Source organism: Eleutherodactylus coqui, chromosome 4 (genome assembly GCF_035609145.1).
Source record: "Eleutherodactylus coqui strain aEleCoq1 chromosome 4, aEleCoq1.hap1, whole genome shotgun sequence".
Lineage (NCBI taxonomy): Eukaryota > Metazoa > Chordata > Amphibia > Anura > Eleutherodactylidae > Eleutherodactylus > Eleutherodactylus coqui.
Window position 1 is genome coordinate 295,983,476 of NC_089840.1, and position 17,915 is coordinate 296,001,390.

Genomic DNA, 17,915 nt, shown 5'->3' on the forward strand with positions numbered 1-17,915 from the left:
AAGCAGAGATAAGACAGTCCTTTGAGGATTTTCTGCAGAGCCAGGTACCATTACTGGATCTTTGTAGCAGTAAGTCAGAGTGGTGGGAGATGTTCAAGAGGAGGGCGGCGAGGTTCTTCCGAGAGCTCTCCAACCTCAGATGCCTGGACAGGTACCGCCTGTACAACGGCCTGAGGAGGAAACTCGAACATCTCGTTTCGACTGGAGGTAGCCGCGAGGAGATCTCCAGAGTGAAATCTTTGCTCAAGAAGTGCCAGTACGATAGACACGCATCCTTGGTTTTTGAGAGGGATTTCGGGAAGTACCGCTCGCCCGACCCTTACAGAAACTGTAGGATGTCAGTGAATAGTAAAGTGGTCACTGGACTGATCGATAGTACAGGATCCCTGAATCGATCCAGATCAGGGATTCTGGAGGTCGTCAGATCCTTCTACTCGCAACTCTTGGGAAAGAGGGATCTAGATTCGGAAGTGATGTCGGCTTTCCTGGCTGAAACTGTCCCTGAGCCGGGGGTAGACACCTCTCTTGATGTTTTGACAAAAGAGATCAAAATAGAGGAAGTTAAACTGGCGATTGATGGGCTCCGGCTCAAAAAGTCGCCAGGACCGGATGGACTAACATCCGAGTATTATAAGACCTTCAAGGACCTCTTGAGTCCCCTCTTGACGGAGGTATTAAATGAGTGTCTTTCCTCGGGCACTCTGCCAAAGTCAATGAGGAGGTCAGCTTTGATCCTTCTGTCAAAGGGTAAAGACTCGAGCCGTATTGAGAACTGGCGTCCCATAGCGCTTCTCAATACGGACAGGAAGGTTCTGGCAAAAGTGCTGTTTAATCGGTTGGTCAAGTTTGCACCCCGGCTCCTCTCGGGGGCCCAGCATTGCTCTGTTCCAGGCCGTAGCATCTTTAGTGCTGTTCTCGGTGTCCGGGAGGCAGTGGAGCAGGGTAGAGCTGGTCACTGGGAGGGGTACTTGCTGTCCTTGGATCAGGCCAAAGCGTTTGATCGGGTTAATCATGAGTACCTCTGGTCGGTCCTTCTGAGATACGGCCTGCCAGTGGGGTTTGTTGATTGGCTGCGAACATTGTATGCAGGGGCTGAGACTTTCCCGCTGGTGAACGGCTGGCTTGGCCGCCCTTTTGAGGTGGGGTCTGGCGTCCGTCAGGGCTGTCCTCTAAGTCCCCTGTTGTATGTGTTTGCGATAGATCCCTTCCTTAGGAGGGTTGATCGTGGACCTATAGCAGGGGTCAGGATGGACCGGGCGGTGCCGGAGGCTACCCTGAGGGCAGTGGCATACGCCGATGATGTCACGCTCTTCGTATCCTCACGGGAGGAGGCGGAGTTTGTGGTGTCAGAGGTGGATGGCTACTCAGAGGCATCCGGGTCCAGGGTCAACTGGGATAAGTGCGAAAGTCTCTGGTTAGGAAGGGGGGATCCTGTGTTTGATCTCCCGGACACTCTTCCGGTGCCCCAGACTTCAGCAAAAGTTCTTGGCATCAAATTTGGCCAGGGGGATTACCCCATGCAAAATTGGGTAGACAGGCTGGACGGTGCCACTCAGAAGGTCAATCAGTGGAAGGGTTGGTCTTTAACCCTTCGGGAAAGAGTTAGCTTGATCAAAACATACCTGCTCCCTTTATTCATCTACCTGGGCAGCGTATGCATTTTGCCAGAGCCTCTCTGGACCCGGGTCTACAACCTGTTTTTCCTAATGCTGTGGGGGAACAGGTTGAACCTGATCAGGAGAGATGTTACATACCGCACGAGGAGACTAGGGGGGTTGTCTATGGTCAACCCTGTGGTGTTTCTTGTAGACACCTTTTTTAAGATCAACATAGGCAACCTCTGGCAAGAGAGGGCTCCTCCGTGGGTCTACTCCTGCCGGGGATGGTTTCGGCCCTTCTTCCAGGAATGGGAGACAGGAGGGCGAGTGAAGGACCTTCACACGCAGCACGGATATCTCCCGGCTTACGCTACCTTGGTTCTGAAGGTGATACGCCGGTGGGGTCTGGGGATGTGGGAGATCAGGACTCTGACGAGGAGGCTCCTCGACGAAAGAGTCCTGTTGACCCATTTCCAGAAGCCCCTGGTGCTCAAGGACTGCCCAAGTCGGGACCTGGAGGGAGGGTTACGTTTACTGAATTCAACCCGGGTCCCCTTGAAGTTTTGGGACTTGGCTTGGCGCTGCTTTCACGGGAGACTGTATGTAAGGGGTAACTTGAAGAGCAGGCCTCTGATTGACAGGGGTTGCCCCCGTCAGGAGTGCAGCGACGTGCTGGAAAGCATGGAGCATTTCCTGCTTCAGTGCCCCTTTAATACAGAGGTATACCAACGGGTAGGGGTCTCCATAGGCTGGCGTCAGCTGGCACACCTCTCCTATGCGGAGTGGGCTTATGGAGCGTTCAGAGGCCTTGGTGGCAGGGACCGCTGCACTTTATTTCTAGTTAGCCTAGTGGTCAGGTTCCACATCTGGAGTGCACGGTGTTTAATCTCGACGGAGCTGAAAGTCCTCCCCGTGGATACGGTATGTAGAAACATCCTGGGTGACCTGGTGAAGGTGCGTTCTTTGGAGTATGAGAGGCTGGGCACATCTAAGGCTTCTCTCCTATGGAGAGGGCTTGTATTTCGTTAGGGACAGTCTTTTCTTAATCTTCTAGGGGCAGAGTAGGGAGAGAGGAGGGACAGGATAGGGAGAGAGGAGGGATAGGGCAGGGACAGGGTTTCTATGAAGGGTCAGACTTAGGGGCAGACTAAGGACAGTCTAGGGCAAATGAGGGAAAGAATAGGGAGACTTTTTTTAAATTCAAGGGATAGTACATTATGATATCTGTGCCCGGCTTATCACCTCCAATCCCGGTGGAGGGCTGTGAGTGCACCATGAAGCTTTTTGTTTTGGTTTGGGCAAGATGGAGTGAAGTAGGGCTGCAGGAGGGCTGACCTTAGGCTTTCGGGTTATGTATATAGTATATATTATGTATGTTGGTATTGGAGTGTATTATGGTTTTGTATATTGTATATATTCACATTTTGGGTGGTAGGTAGGTTGGGTGGGGAGTTGGGGGGAGTGGGATTCACGCCTTCAGCCGTAGCCCGGCACGTCCCGAACATTGGACTCTGGGCACGGACTGGTGGAGCGGGCATGGCCCCCAGGCTGCGGTGGGCACAGCGTGGTATTATTTGTTAAAAAAAAAACCCTGGTGTGGCTGGGCACGTCCTGAACTGAACTCTGGGCACGGACTGATGGAGCAGGCTTGGCCCGCAAGCTGCACTGGGGACCCAAAAAAAAAAAAAAAATTTTGCATATATTTTTAGTTAGTTCTTTTATGCCAGTTTGGCTCGGTCTTTCTGTTTATATTTGGTTATTTATGTTGCTATTTCAGTTATTTATGTTGTGTTTATGTTATTGCTTACATTTGTTCTGTGTGGGTACAGTGCGGTACGGCTGGACCTGGAGGTGTAGTTTACATAGTTTTATACTTTAGGTATATGGTTGTATATTGTGTTTATATTTGTATATAGTGTTATATGCTGAGTGTGTATGTGTGTGGGTGTGTACGGCGGGGGGAAACCCGGATATGGACATTTACTTTGTTTATGGATCATGGACTGTGGGTGAAGGGCCTTATATTGCTTTATATGGTTATTCTTATTGTTGCAGTTTGTCTTTGTTGTGTTTTTTACTTTTATAATAAAAGATCTACAGGATGTAACTCAGGGTCAGTACAGGATAAGTAATGTATGTATACAGTGACTCCACCAGCAGAATAGTGAGTGCAGCTCTGGGGTATAATACAGGATGTAACTCAGGGTCAGTACAGGATAAGTAATGTATGTATACAGTGACTCCACCAGCAGAATAGTGAGTGCAGCTCTGGAGGATAATACAGGATGTAACTCAGGAGCAGTACAGGATAAGTAATGTACACAGTGACCCCACCAGCAGAATAGTGAGTGCAGCTCTGGAGTATAATACAGGATGTAACTCAGGAGCAGTACAGGATAAGTAATGTATGTACACAGTGACTCCACCAAGAGAATAGTGAGTGCAGCTCTGGAGTATAATACAGGATGTAACTCAGGGTCAGTACAGGATAAGTAATGTATGTACACAGTGACTCCACCAGCAGAATAGTGAGTGCAGCTCTGGGGTATAATACAGGATGTAACTCAGGATCAGTACAGCATAAGTAATGTATGTACACAGTGACTCCACCAGCAGAATAGTGAGGGCAGCTCTGGAGTATAATACGGGATGTAACTCAGGAGCAGTACAGGATAAGTAATGTATGTACACAGTGACTCCACCAGCAGAATAGTGAGTGCAGCTCTGGGGTATAATACAGGATGTAACTCAGGATCAGTACAGGATAAGTAATGTATGTACACAGTGACTCCACCAGAAGAATAGTGAGTGCAGCTCTGGAGTATAATACAGGATTTTAATGTATGTACGTAGTAACTCTGCTGATATAGGTATGGAAGCTCTAGATACCTGTGTTCAGGCCAATCCGCAGCTTCAGCTTCTCGTCTGGCATGTGTCGGATTCTGAAGGTCAGCATGGCGCTGAGGAAGTGAAGAGACATATTAGCGATTTCCTCTACATGCCTTAATTGATTGCGGATGGGGAGACCGCTGGCGACCATGTAAGCATCCCCAATGGTTTCCACCTGCAAGCAATATTAGATTTTGCATATCAGTTGTCTGCAATGTGTGGCTGTCCAGCAAAACGCCAACTCCCAACATATACTGGCTGCTTGCAGTTTGTAAATGGGCCCAGTAGAGGCGCTTATTACACCAATGGTCCTTTAGTATATAATTACAGAGCGGACCCCCCATACCAGCTCTGGATACTCTAAGGGCTGATTCACACAGATGGACAGGCGTACATGCCATTGCGAATGCGTCAAAACAATGTATTTGGACCGTGAATAAGTTTTTATGCGCGGATCGGCGTATTGTTCTGTAGCTTTTTCACCTGGTAGACAGGCACGCTCCACTTCAAATGACTATTTAGTCAGGTGAGTTCCAGATGTGTTATTTTACCAGTGGAATTGCGCTGTTTTTCATGTATCCCCTTACGTATTGCGCACCCCCATAAACTTCTATGGAGACCGTTGGTGCAGAAAAATAGAGCATGCTGCTTTTTTTATGCAAGTGCACGCAAAAAAAGGAAATGCCCATTACAATTAATGAGTTCTATTCTCTGGGTATTGTGAGGGTATATACGCCCGTGTGAAGGAACCCTAACAGGACATTTAAAGGGAGTTCTCTAAAATAAGCTTGTTTAACCGTTTTGCGACCACTGATGGTAAATTTGCATTGCTGCTTGGGCTCTGTGCAGCAGCGACGTAAATTTATGAACCTACTCCACTAGTGATCGTGGCCCCCCTACAGCAGGTACAACCCCCGAAACAGGCATCTACTATGCAGGTGCCATCACCTGATTGGTTCAGGTATCGATCACATTATCACTGACAGCCAATCACACTGCTGTATACTACAAACTTTCCCAGGCATGTCAGCCTGCAGCAGCATCTCTCCCCTTCTCTGTCATCCTTCTCCTGTCAGTGTGAGATCAGAGAAGAGATAAGGAGAACACAATGTGTAGAAGGGGTTAATGTTTTATACGCTCACTCCAAATTAACCCCTTCTATTACAATCGCCTATATAATTTTTTTAAACAATTTTAATAGAAATAAAATGCTTTATATAATGGTGCAGTCACACATAATGGATTTCGGTGCAGATTTTGACACACATTCGCAGCTGATTTCAGCCTTTCAAATGTAGGATGGGGGCCGGGGGCCAGGGGGGGTACCCGTTAAGGTTCTAGTTCAAAATCCACTCAGATGGTGCAATGCAAAATTTGTTGTAGATTCTCCCCAGTTTCACCTTTACATTAAATTACTAATTATATCAATTAATCATCAGTACCATGAATATGCATTAAATACAAATATACATCAACATTTTTTAAATTAATGTTAACTTAATAAATCTACTGGTTTGCTCAAAAGTTTTACAAATGTGCTTCCAAAATAAAGTAAGCAAGCGTAAATATAAATCTAATAAATAATTAGTAAAATATGGATGTACATGTGTGTCATACTGCAGGTGGAAAAAATGAAAAATTTTAAAAATGTTCATAAATTTTGGCATTTTAAATAAATATACGCACATTGTATCGGTACTGTTGTATCTTATCTCTACCACAATTGATTGCCTGTATCCGCCCTGTTAACGCTCCCAAGCTCCTGATTGACTACGGTGGCGGCGGTTTGCAGTGGCAGGAGGGTTAGGCTAGGGTGGAATTTTGTCATTTCTGGAGGGTTAGGGTTAGGCTTACAGGAGTAGTGGCTGACTGGGATGGAGGCAGCTTGAGGAGGTTGGCGAGAACCACTGCTGCATCTGGGGATCGGACCGACGGCATGCAGAGTGAGAGCGCTGTTGGCGCCGGCGCTCACGACAGTTGGGGAAGGGAGCACAAGGTGAGATGAGACCCATGGTGAGAGAGCGCTGTTGTCGCCACTTCTCCCGACAGCTGGGGAAGGGAGCGCAGAGTGTGAGCGCAAGTTCTGAGCTAAGGGATGGCACAGAGTGGGGCAGGCATCTGGGGCCCAGGGATGGCATCACACTCACAGCAGGGAACATTGCTGCAAGGCCGCGCGGGGACAGTCACAGTGGGGGACACGGGAGCGCCCCTGGCACCCTATGGAGCTGAGGACACCGGCCCCACGACGCTGGCAGCAACAGGGCTACCAGCGGCCAAAGGAAGCAGCGAAAATGACCAAAGGAGTTTACACGTGGAGCTGACATGGTAGAAGGATGACAGCGGATAGAGAAAGGGGACCAATCAGCAGCTGTGGGCGTAAGCTATACTGCCCCCAGGACAATCCCAGGTCTCCACGCATTCTTGTGGTGGAGACAAGATACAACAGTACCCATTGTATCTGTCTATTTTTACTGAAGAAATTAAATACATAGTTACAGGGTTATTCTCTGGTCATTAAGGCATAAACAACCTTGGCCTTGAAGGGACAAAATAAATAGGCAGTTTCATTCTTCCATATATAAAGCTCAATTACTGTGTATTAAAAAGTTCTTGATCTTGAACTTTCCAATATCTTTCCAGTCTAGATAATCCTCTGTGATACAGACATACCAGCAGCACAAGTCTCTCTCCTCTCCTGACAGTCTGAGACAATGTATCACTGCAGGATGTTTACATCACAGAGGGTTGTCTATACTGGATACATTGTAACAAACAGTCTAACAACCTACATGATACAGGAGAGCACACTATACACAGCTGCTTCTGCTCCTGGAGTCCTGTCCTACCTTGTACACGTCATACGCTCGGATAATCTCATCGAACAAGCTGTACAGGTCATTGAGTAAATCCACAACCTGGAGGGGTGTGCTGGACGAGCAGAGGGTGGTGAACCCCACAATGTCCGAGAAGAAGATGGTCACCGAGCTGAAGCTCTCCGGCTCCACTGATTTACCGGCCATTAGCTGCTCTGCAATGAAGCTGAGTATTGAGAACACACAGTGAGATTCTCCCACATGTAAACCCAAGGAAGGCTCATTACATCACCCATCATCACTCAATATCACTCATCACTACCTAATACCACCTATCATCATCCAATATCATCATTCATTACCTCCCATCACCATAACAACCAGCTATCAGCATCATTACCACCCATTATCACCACCATCCATCATCATCCAAACTCATCATCACCAATCTTCATCATAATCCATCATCGCCATCCATCATCAGCACCCATCACCCATCATTATAAAGGAATAATGTGGAAAGTGGGGGTTGTTTGGAAAAAAAAGTAGATCTCTGTCCATGACCGAGGCTACTTTCTACTAGGGTGTCAGCAATTGCCCAGCAGGTGGCATGGAATAACTGCATTAGGGGTCAGCTATACTATTATGGGGACATTCTGTCTAGGAGAAATCTTGCTGACTGTTTCCCACACCAACCAGCAGAATTGTGACTACAGTCTTATATGTGTCTGCTGGAGGAAAGTCATGTTTAATCATTGTAGAATCAAGAGAAATGTGTAATGTTCTAACAGACTTTCATGGCTTCACCATCAGTTTCAAAATCTCTGCTTGCTGCCAGTAAATGGGAACATCCTAGTTTACATCCTGCTATTTAAAACTGGTCTTGCTTGGATTTTTACAATGTATCAATCTAAGGTTAGGGTTAGAATTAGGTAGGTAGGAGATATGAGGCCCAAGGTCAAGATAGCATGGAGAGTTGGATTGTCTACATGGATACATTGTAACCAAATCACACATCTGCATTATCTTTTTATTTCTCTTCTTGCAGCTCCTATATTTCGTTCTGCAAGCTGCAGCACTGTGGGCTGTATACAGAGACTATATGTAGCTTCAGGGCCCCAAAGCAAAAATGTAACAAATTACTGGCCTCCTTATATGGGGAAGAAACACCTTAGTCTCTAGGGTCCGGGTGGGAATGCACCCCCTGTATAGTAACTGAGAAATTCACCAAATATAAGCCCCTCCAGTCACATGTTTGATATCCCCTTTACCATTCAGACTACCTTAGACATATATAGGGGACTTATTGCACAGTGAGGAGAGAGCAAAATTCACTGACTCAGCATAAAGCCCAGGAAACCCAGTATAATACTGCCATCTAGTGCCAAGTCCTAGGTATAATAGGTGGTCTATTTGAACAAACCTTCAGCAGACAACTACTTTTGTGGGACGAGGTTTATTTTTCAGTGGTGCTATTTAATGTCTCATAAAAGAGATGGAAACAAATTGGAAACTCTGTAAGTGAAGTGCAATGGAAAACAAAGTTCCGCCATCTTTGGGGTGTTGTTCGTATGGCGTACCCACTGTGGCAACCATTAAATGAGGACTTTATTCTGCGGGTCAGTGCGATTATGATGACACCAAATTTATATATATATATATATTTTTTTTTTTTTGCTGTAGTTTTAGAACATAATATATCTTTGGAAGAAAATAGAATTACCTTCTGACCACGACACGCTTAATATTTCCATTGACACAGCTGTGTGAGGGCTCCTTTTTGCGGGACGTAATGTAGTTTCTATCGTTCCATTCTGGTGTACATATTTTTTATTGCTTTTTATTACATTTTTCTTGGAGACGGCGAGACCAAAAAAGCACAATTCTGGCATTGTGTAATTTTCCTGACGACATTCACTGTGCGGGGTAAATAATGCATTACTCTGATAGACCGGACTCCTACGGACGCAGTAAAACCAAATATGTTTTAGTGGGTTTTTTTTATTTTTATTTTAAACTTGGGGGTTAAATTTATAATACCTTTTATGACTTCTAGCAAAACTTTTTAAAACTAATTTTTACACTTTTTTAGTCTCCCAGAAAGGTTAGAACTTGCAATCGTTTGATCATGAAGAGTATAACGTAGTACCATAGTATTGCATCATACCACATTCTGACAGGCAGTCTATCAAGCCACGCCACATGCACGTCTTGATAATGGCCGCCAAACGGTACCTCGTGATGTCATCAAGGAGGGGGGCTGTTCAAGACCCCAGAATACCAATTGGGATATCAACCCCAATTAAGTGTTAACAGCTGTGATTAGTGTTCAGTTGTTGCTGGCAGCTGGCAGCTATCAAAGACAGCCAGCACACTCATTGTATGGAACAGGAGGGGTTCTGAATCCCACTGCATACAAACCCCAGATGTAACTGTACATCCTCTGGCGTTAGGGTGTTAATTACTAGAGCCCGAGTGTCAGAACCCTGGTTGCATAGGTGAGTGTAGGGCAGCATTGGCACTCAGATCCTGGTACCTGAGGGGGGATAAAAGCCCCTCTGACACCAGTATTATGAACGGCACATGGCAGGTGGGGGCCCTGATACAGATTTTACATTGGGGCGCTGGACCGTCACACTACGCCTCTGGTTGGCTCGGGATAAACTAGCCCATACCTTGGTAACATGGTTGAAAGCAGCTTGTCCGTCTTCTTCTTCTCCGCCGTCAGCTGCACCGTCCTCTCCTCCACAACCTCCTCTAAGTGATTGGCGTATTTCTCCAGCTTATTGACCATATTGTCCAGGATGCTGACGTGTCTACACAGAGCGATGGAGACGTACAATGATTATAAGAACCCTTTGCTTTTCTTACTTTTTACCGATTTTCAGTTATTTCTTGCTTTTTACTCTAATCAGTTCCAAAGCTGCACTCCCAATTTTTTAGCCCGCTTTCTCTCGCATCCCAACCACCCTGGAACCTGCGGGACAATCCCAGATTTTGGGTGCTGTCCTGCTGTCCCAGGAGGCATACAAAATGTCCGGGTTTCATCTGCATCTGTAATGGGCACCCCGCACCCTCTCTTACACAGACATGGTACATAGCTGCTGACGTGGCCGATGCTTGTGCTAGACTGCGCCCCCTACGGTCTGCTTACGGGATAGATGGGGAGGAGAGAAGAGGAAGCAAGGCGCTAGTTGAAGACAGCTCTGCTGGCCAACAGCCATGGCTGGGGGAGGCGAAGTACAGAGCGGGCATGTTCAGGTACCCGCTTATCTGCTATGTAGCCACAGCAGGCAACGTAGTAGTGGAGAGGCGCAGAGCGCCATTTTCTTGAAGCCTCAGATAAGGTTGCATTAAGGAGGACACCCCTTTTATGACGCAAGTGATGAGGCAAACAGCGTGTCACTGCCCAGAAGGTCAGCCTCATCTTAGGGGAAAGTATAGAACAAGACAAAGCCCCGTCTGAGCTCCATCCACAATGCGGGTCGCCATATTGGAGGCATATAAGCTTTTGAGCATCATTACTGTGAGGGGGTCACTGAGGGGCACTATTACTGTGAGGGGGTCACTGAGGGGCACTATTACTGTGAGGGGGTCACTGAGGGGCACTATTACTGTGAGGAGGTCACTGAGGGCCACTATTACTGTGAGGAGTCACTGAGGGGCGCTATTACTGTGAGGAGTCACTGAGGGGCGCTATTACTGTGAAGAGTCACTGAGGGGCGCTATTACTGTGAGGAGTCACTGAGGGGCACTATTACTGTAAGGAGTCACTGAGGGGCGATATTACTGTGAGGAGTCACTGAGGGGCACTATTACTGTGAGGGGGTCACTGAGGGGCGCTATTACTGTGAGGAGTCACTGAGGGGCGCTATTACTGTGAGAAGTCACTGAGGGGCACCATTACTGTGAGGGGGTCACTGAGGGGTACTATTACTAGGAGGAGGTCACTGAGGGGTGCTATTACTGTGAGGGGGGTCACTGAGGGGCACTATTACTGTGAGGAGTCACTGAGGGGCACTATTACTGTGAGGGAGTCACTGAGGGGCACTATTACTGTGAAGGGGTCACTGAAGGGCACTATTACTGTGAGGGGGTCACTGAGGGGCACTATTACTGTGAGGGAGTCACTGAAGGGCACTATTACTGTGAGGGGGTCACTGAGGGGCACTATTACTGTGAGGGGGTCACTGAGGGGCACTATTACTGTGAGGGAGTCACTGAAGGGCACTATTACTGTGAGGAGTCACTGAGGGGCACTATTACTGTGAGGAGTCACTGAGGGGCGCTATTACTGTGAGGAGATCACTGAGGGGCACTATTACTGTGAGGGGATCACTGAGGGGCACTATTACTGTGAGGGAGTTACTGAAGGGCACTATTACTGTGAGGAGTCACTGAGGGGCATTATTACGAGTCACTGAGGGGCGCTATTACTGTGAGGAGATCGCTGAGGGGCACTATTACTGTGAGGGGATCACTGAGGGGCACTATTACTGTGAGGGGATCACTGAGGGGCACTATTACTAGGAGGAGGTCACTGAGGGGTGCTATTACTGTGAGGGGGGTCACTGAGGGGCACTATTACTGTGAGGGGGTCACTGAGGGGCACTATTACTGTGAGGGAGTCACTGAGGGGCACTATTACTGTGAGGGAGTCACTGAGGGGCACTATTACTGTGAAGGGGTTACTGAAGGGCACTATTACTGTGAGGGGGTCACTGAGGGGCACTATTACTGTGAGGGTGTCACTGAAGGGCACTAATACTGTGAGGGGGTCACTGAGGGGCACTATTACTGTGAGGAAGTCACTGAAGGGCACTATTACTGTGAGGGGGTCACTGAGGGGCACTATTACTGTGAGGGAGTCACTGAGGGGCACTATTACTGTGAAGGGGTCACTGAAGGGCACTATTACTGTGAGGGGGTCACTGAGGGGCACTATTACTGTGAGGGAGTCACTGAAGGGCACTATTACTGTGAGGGGGTCACTGAGGGGCACTATTACTGTGAGGGAGTCACTGAAGGGCACTATTACTGTGAGGAGTCACTGAGGGGCACTATTACTGTGAGGAGTCACTGAGGGGCGCTATTACTGTGAGGAGATCACTGAGGGGCACTATTACTGTGAGGGGATCACTGAGGGGCACTATTACTGTGAGGGGGTCACTGAAGGGCACTATTACTGTGAGGGGGTCACTGAGGGGCGCTATTACTGTGAGGAGGTCACTGAGGGACCCTATTACTGTGAGGGAGTCACTGAGGGTCACTATTACTGTGAGGAGTCACTGAGGGGCACTATTACTTTGAGGAGTCACTGAGGGTCACTATTACTGTGAGGAGTCACTGAAGGGCACTATTACTGTGATGGGGTCACTGAGGGGCACTATTACTGTGAGGGGGTCACTGAGGGTCACTATTACTGTGAGGAGTCACTGAAGGGCACTATTACTGTGATGGGGTCACTGAGGGACACTATTACTGTGAGGAGATCACTGAGGGACACTATTACTGTGAGGGGGTCACTGAGGGACACTATTACTGTGAGGAGTCACTGAGGGTCACTATTACTGTGAGGAGTCACTGAAGGGCACTATTACTGTGAGGGGGTCACTGAGGGACACTATTACTGTGAGGAGTCACTGAGGGGCACTATTACTGTGAGTTGGTCACTGAAGGGCACTATTACTGTGAGGGGGTCACTGAGGGGCACTATTACTGTGAGTTGGTCACTGAAGGGCACTATTACTGTGAGGGGGTCACTGAGGGGCACTATTACTGTGAGGGGGTCACTGAGGGGCACTATTATGGGTTACAGAGAGCAGGGCTTGTTATTAAAATTTACCACAGTGCTGCCACAGTTGTCCCTCTTTCTGTTGTTCACAGGTTGGGAGTTGTGCTTACGGCATGAGTACAGTATGGTAGGCACTGATATGGACATCTATGGCTTGCACTTATAAAGGCAGCTATTGTAGATACTTATATGGGCCTCTGCGCCAGACATTTATTATGGGGTATATAGGTCAGGCACTTATAGGGGCATCAGTTGTAGGTACTCATATAAACATTTGTGGCTTCCACTTATAGTGGCACCTATTAGCCTGCCAGGAACAAGCTGCTCCTCCACACATTATTGTCTGGCTGACTACATATCTTCAGGGCTTAAGGCCATTGCGCCTGCCCTACGGCGATTGTGCCGGTGGCGATTGTGCCTGCCTTATGGCGATCATGCCTATGGCGACCGTGTCTGCTTTGCAGACCTTCAGGTATTGTATTTTTGGCTTTTTCAGTGACTGTGTTTTTTTTTTCTTTTTCCTCACCTCTGTGATTTTATGTAATTTATTGTGAGTTAGCGTAGGTACTGGCGGAAGCGGTGTGACCTCGACGCGGCCCATCAGCCTATGCGTTTTGGCCAAAATGCAGTACCAACACCCGCATTTTATTAGTATGCATTAGTATTTTTGTATGTAGTTTGCTAGTTGGTGGGGGAGCCCAAGATGTCAGCCAGTGTGGCCCACCTTGGAGATACAGGGCAACCCGCTGTCATATCAGCCAGGGTTGATATCCTGTATGGTGGGTCACCACCCATCTATGGCTGACATCTTTGGTATCGTTCACATGTGCAGGCTATTAGTATATGCAGTCACTCCTCCCCAATCTGGGCTGGGTCGAGTGGGTGACTGCATATTAGCCTGCCAGGAACAAGCTGCTCCTCCACACATTATTGTCTGGCTGACTACATATCTTCAGGGCTTAAGGCCATTGCGCCTGCCCTACGGCGATTGTGCCGGTGGCGATTGTGCCTGCCTTATGGCGATCGTGCCTATGGCGACCGTGTCTGCTTTGCAGACCTTCAGGTATTGTATTTTTGGCTTTTTCAGTGAATGCACCTATGTATATATATTTATATGCCCCATGGCAGGGTCCGGCCACCACAAGTCCCTTTGCTTTTAGCAGAGGACGATCTCTCTTGTTTAGCACTTTCTTTGAAACAGTATAATTATGAGAGAGGGTCATTGAGGGGCGCTATTACTGGAAGTGTGTCACTAAAGGGCAATATTTTTGTAAGAGGATCACTATTACTGTGATGGGGTCACTGGGGGGCACTAGTATTGAAAAGGGGTCACTAAGCAGCACTATTACATTGAGGAATATCACTAAAAAACACTAGTACTGTGAGACGGTCACTAGGGGGCATTATTATTGTTAGAGGGTCACTATCATGTGAGGGGGTCACCGGGGCACTATTTCTGTGAGTTGCTCACTCTGAGGGGGTCACTGGGGGCACTTTTATTGTGAGGGGGTCCCTTGGGGGCACTATCAATGTCTGGAGGTCACTGAGTTGCACTATTATTGTAATAGAACACAAAGATTGTGGTTAATGGTAAAAAGGGTGGATTAACAGATACATTTGTCACAGTGTGCAGAACGTCTATATTCTCATTGCTGCCAGCTGTGGATGGGCGCCCCGACTATCTGTACAATATGATCTTCTGTGCTACATCCTTTCCCCCCAATGCAGGACATGTTGTTTTGTGATTGCAAGCTCTTGTGCCCGGTGTGAGTTGGACTCTAAGTGTCTAGGACCCCAAGACTCACCCTGCAGGACTGGCCCTTCGTAGGCTCCTCTTTATGGAGACAAAGGACGGCCGCTGCTCTGGGTTCTCATCCCAGCACAATTTTAGCATGGCAATGATCCGTTCGTTACATTTCTCCGCAGATAGGAAAGGTCGCAGCAGGACGGCCGCGTTTGGATCTTTGATTTTGTGGATAATTTCTGCAAGAGATGCATCAGTAAACATGGAGTTATCTAAAAGTGGACAATTCCTTTTAGCCCCTCCACCAGAGGGCGTACCTTGTGGTTCCAGGCTCAGGTCCTGGTAAGGTCCATCCTCGTGGTCATAGATGAGCTCCCTCATAATGATGGCAAAGCTGTAGACATCTCCTTTCTGGGTCCCCTGGAAGGGGAATAGTTCCAGTCGCAGCAGCTCAGGGGCCGTCCAGTAAAGCTCTAGATCACACCGCATAGCTTTAACATTTTACAGGCACTTCAGAAAAACGTAGCTTTCTTTACCTTGTTTTAATCTACTACTCTAGTCGCATCCAGAGCTGCATTAGATTTGTGTTGTAGACGGTATATGAGTGACACAATGTAAGAGGTTGCACTGTTAACAGCAGAGGTGCCACTACCCCCAGATTGGGACTACATGTCAGTTAAATGTTTGTTGGGAGGTTGGAGGTCCACTGTGGAGGTCACTATTAAGACTGGGGCTACTAATGGAGTCACTGTTAGAACTAAGATCATTTTGGGGGTTGCTATTACTACTGGGGCCATTTTGGAGGTCACTATTACTAATGGGGTGTCTGTTGGGGTCACAATTACTACTGGGGCCACTATGAGATCACTTACTACAGGGACCACCATGGAGCCTATTACTCTGGAGCCACCACGGGGGTTACTATTACTAATGAGACCACTACAGGGGTCATTATTACTACTTCGGCCACTCTGGGGGTCACTATTACTACTGGGGCCACTATGGGGGTCACAATTACTACAGGGGCCACTGTGTGGGTCACAATTACTACAGGGGCCACTATGTGCATCACAATTACTACTGGAGCCACTGTGGAGTTCAGTATTGCTACTGGAACTGCAATTGGGGGGGGGGGGTCACTATTACTACTTGGGCCACTATGGGATCATTAGTATTATTGAGGCCCTAATTGAGTCACTATTGTTACTGGGGCTACTAATGGCAACTAATGTGGGTTACTAATACTGTAAGGGGGTCACAAGGCACTGTTATGGGATACAGAGGGCGTGGCTTTTCATAAAATGGGTGTGGCCTGTTATAAACATTTGCTGTGACACACTACTTGTACAGTTGTCCAGATTTTGTGGTTCATAAGTTGGGAGGTTTGGTAACATTGTGTCAGATAGTCCACATTATGCGCAAAAGTGAGGCTGTGCCAGAACATACACATGACCAAACACGTCATCATGTCTCTTCCACTGAAACACAGCAGGCCTCCTCTATCCCATGTATCTAGTAGTAAAGCTAGCAACCAATCACAACACAGCTTCACTTTACTTATTCTACTGTGGCAAAAGGAGAGCTGGACTGTGATTGGTTGCTGCTGGCAACAAAGATCCCTTAATTATTAGGCATGTTTGATGAATGAAGCCTAGTGTGCCTGATTACTGAAATCCAGGACCTGCATGTCGAAAGATGGGAGTCGCACTGTGTTTCAATGGAGAAGGCAAGATGATGTGTTTGGTCACAAGTCCTCCATCTGCAGCCATCCAATGCATGGCAACGGTCAGTGTTTCCTATCCAATTAGCTCCTATATATTAATGCTTATGAAAACCCTTTGACAAAGTCCTGCTTACTCTCCCAATATGGCCCCTTTATCAGAGCCTCCACACCTTTATTAGAGCCCCTGGCCAGTTTATTAGAGCTCCCAGCTACTTCATTAGCGCCCCTGGCGCTCTCACAATTGGTGTTTCCCTGGATGGTAATTCCCCCCTGTGACCCCGGAGAATCAAATCACATGACAAGTTTTCCATGGATCAGTTTCAGTGTGAATCTACATTAGATGGGAAAATCCAGCGATCAGAGCGACTTCCAACGAGGCCGGTCATCGGTGCTGGACTAGCCGGGGTCTCACTGCCAACCATTCTAATGTAACTCTGTGGCGATAGGGTTACCACCTTTGTAAAGAATGAATACCAGCCAAGGCTAAGGGGTGCGTGGTTTGGAAGTGTAGCTTAACCCGACACTTGTTTTTAATGCCATTATTCTAGTGGCCCCAAATAGTAATTGTGCCGCCCTAACTGGCCACAAAACTAACAGTGCTCTTAGCAGTCGCCCCAATTGTAATAGTAGATCCCAGTAGTGATAGTGATTCCGCTAGTGACCTCAGTAGTAGTAATGCCCCTGTTAGTGGCACCAGTGGTAATAGTGACCCCCTTAACAGCCCCAGTGGTGATAGTGACCACCATAGTGGCACCAGTATTAATAGTGACTCTGTCATCAGGTCCCCCTGCCCAATGCAAGATCACTAAATCATCCCATGTCTGTCCGGCCTCTGGAGACTTCCATTGATCAGACTCAGCAGTTGTTGCTGCCAACGGACGGGGTTTGAAGGCTGAGTGAGTGAAATGCCTGTTGGGTTGCTGCTCATTAATGATTAGTAAAAATAACGACCAGCCGGGTGGCAACCTGTCGCCCCTCTGAGGTCCTGTAGACCGCTGCCCATCCATCAGGTTGCCTCATAAAAAGATCAGCGGACCAGCGCTCCAATCTCCAGGATGCCTTACAGAAGGTGACTATGAAGTGATACGTGAGTATTTGAAAACACAAAGGAAGGGACTCACCTGGTGTGGAGGACCCGTCCGATGACAGGCGTCCACACCGTCAGTCTGAGGCGGCTTTATAGATATATCCAAAAGGCAGGATCTCTAATCCTAAGGGGGAGCATCTGTGGGGAGCCTACAGGAGCCCCCAGGTGAGGATGACCTCGGTCAGGAACACAATAAAACAAGGTAGAAAAGAACCCCGTGCTCTTAGGCAATTTGGATAAAGCAAGAGAAGTGGATCAATTGATGAA

At 47.7% G+C, this 17,915-nt stretch overlaps 1 protein-coding gene across 1 annotated transcript in view; it reads right to left on the bottom strand.

Annotated features, from left to right (window-relative positions):
• The window catches only part of LOC136626795 (guanylate cyclase 2G-like), a 78,996-nt gene that overhangs the window by 21,967 nt on the left and 39,114 nt on the right, over positions 1–17,915 (bottom strand). The window contains exons 17-21 of the mRNA XM_066601800.1: positions 15,156–15,311; positions 14,900–15,077; positions 9,976–10,116; positions 7,334–7,526; positions 4,488–4,662 (exon numbers count right to left, since the gene is read on the bottom strand). Of these exons, the coding sequence (XP_066457897.1) occupies positions 4,488–4,662; positions 7,334–7,526; positions 9,976–10,116; positions 14,900–15,077; positions 15,156–15,311 (843 nt within the window). The remainder of the gene's footprint in view (positions 1–4,487; positions 4,663–7,333; positions 7,527–9,975; positions 10,117–14,899; positions 15,078–15,155; positions 15,312–17,915) is intronic.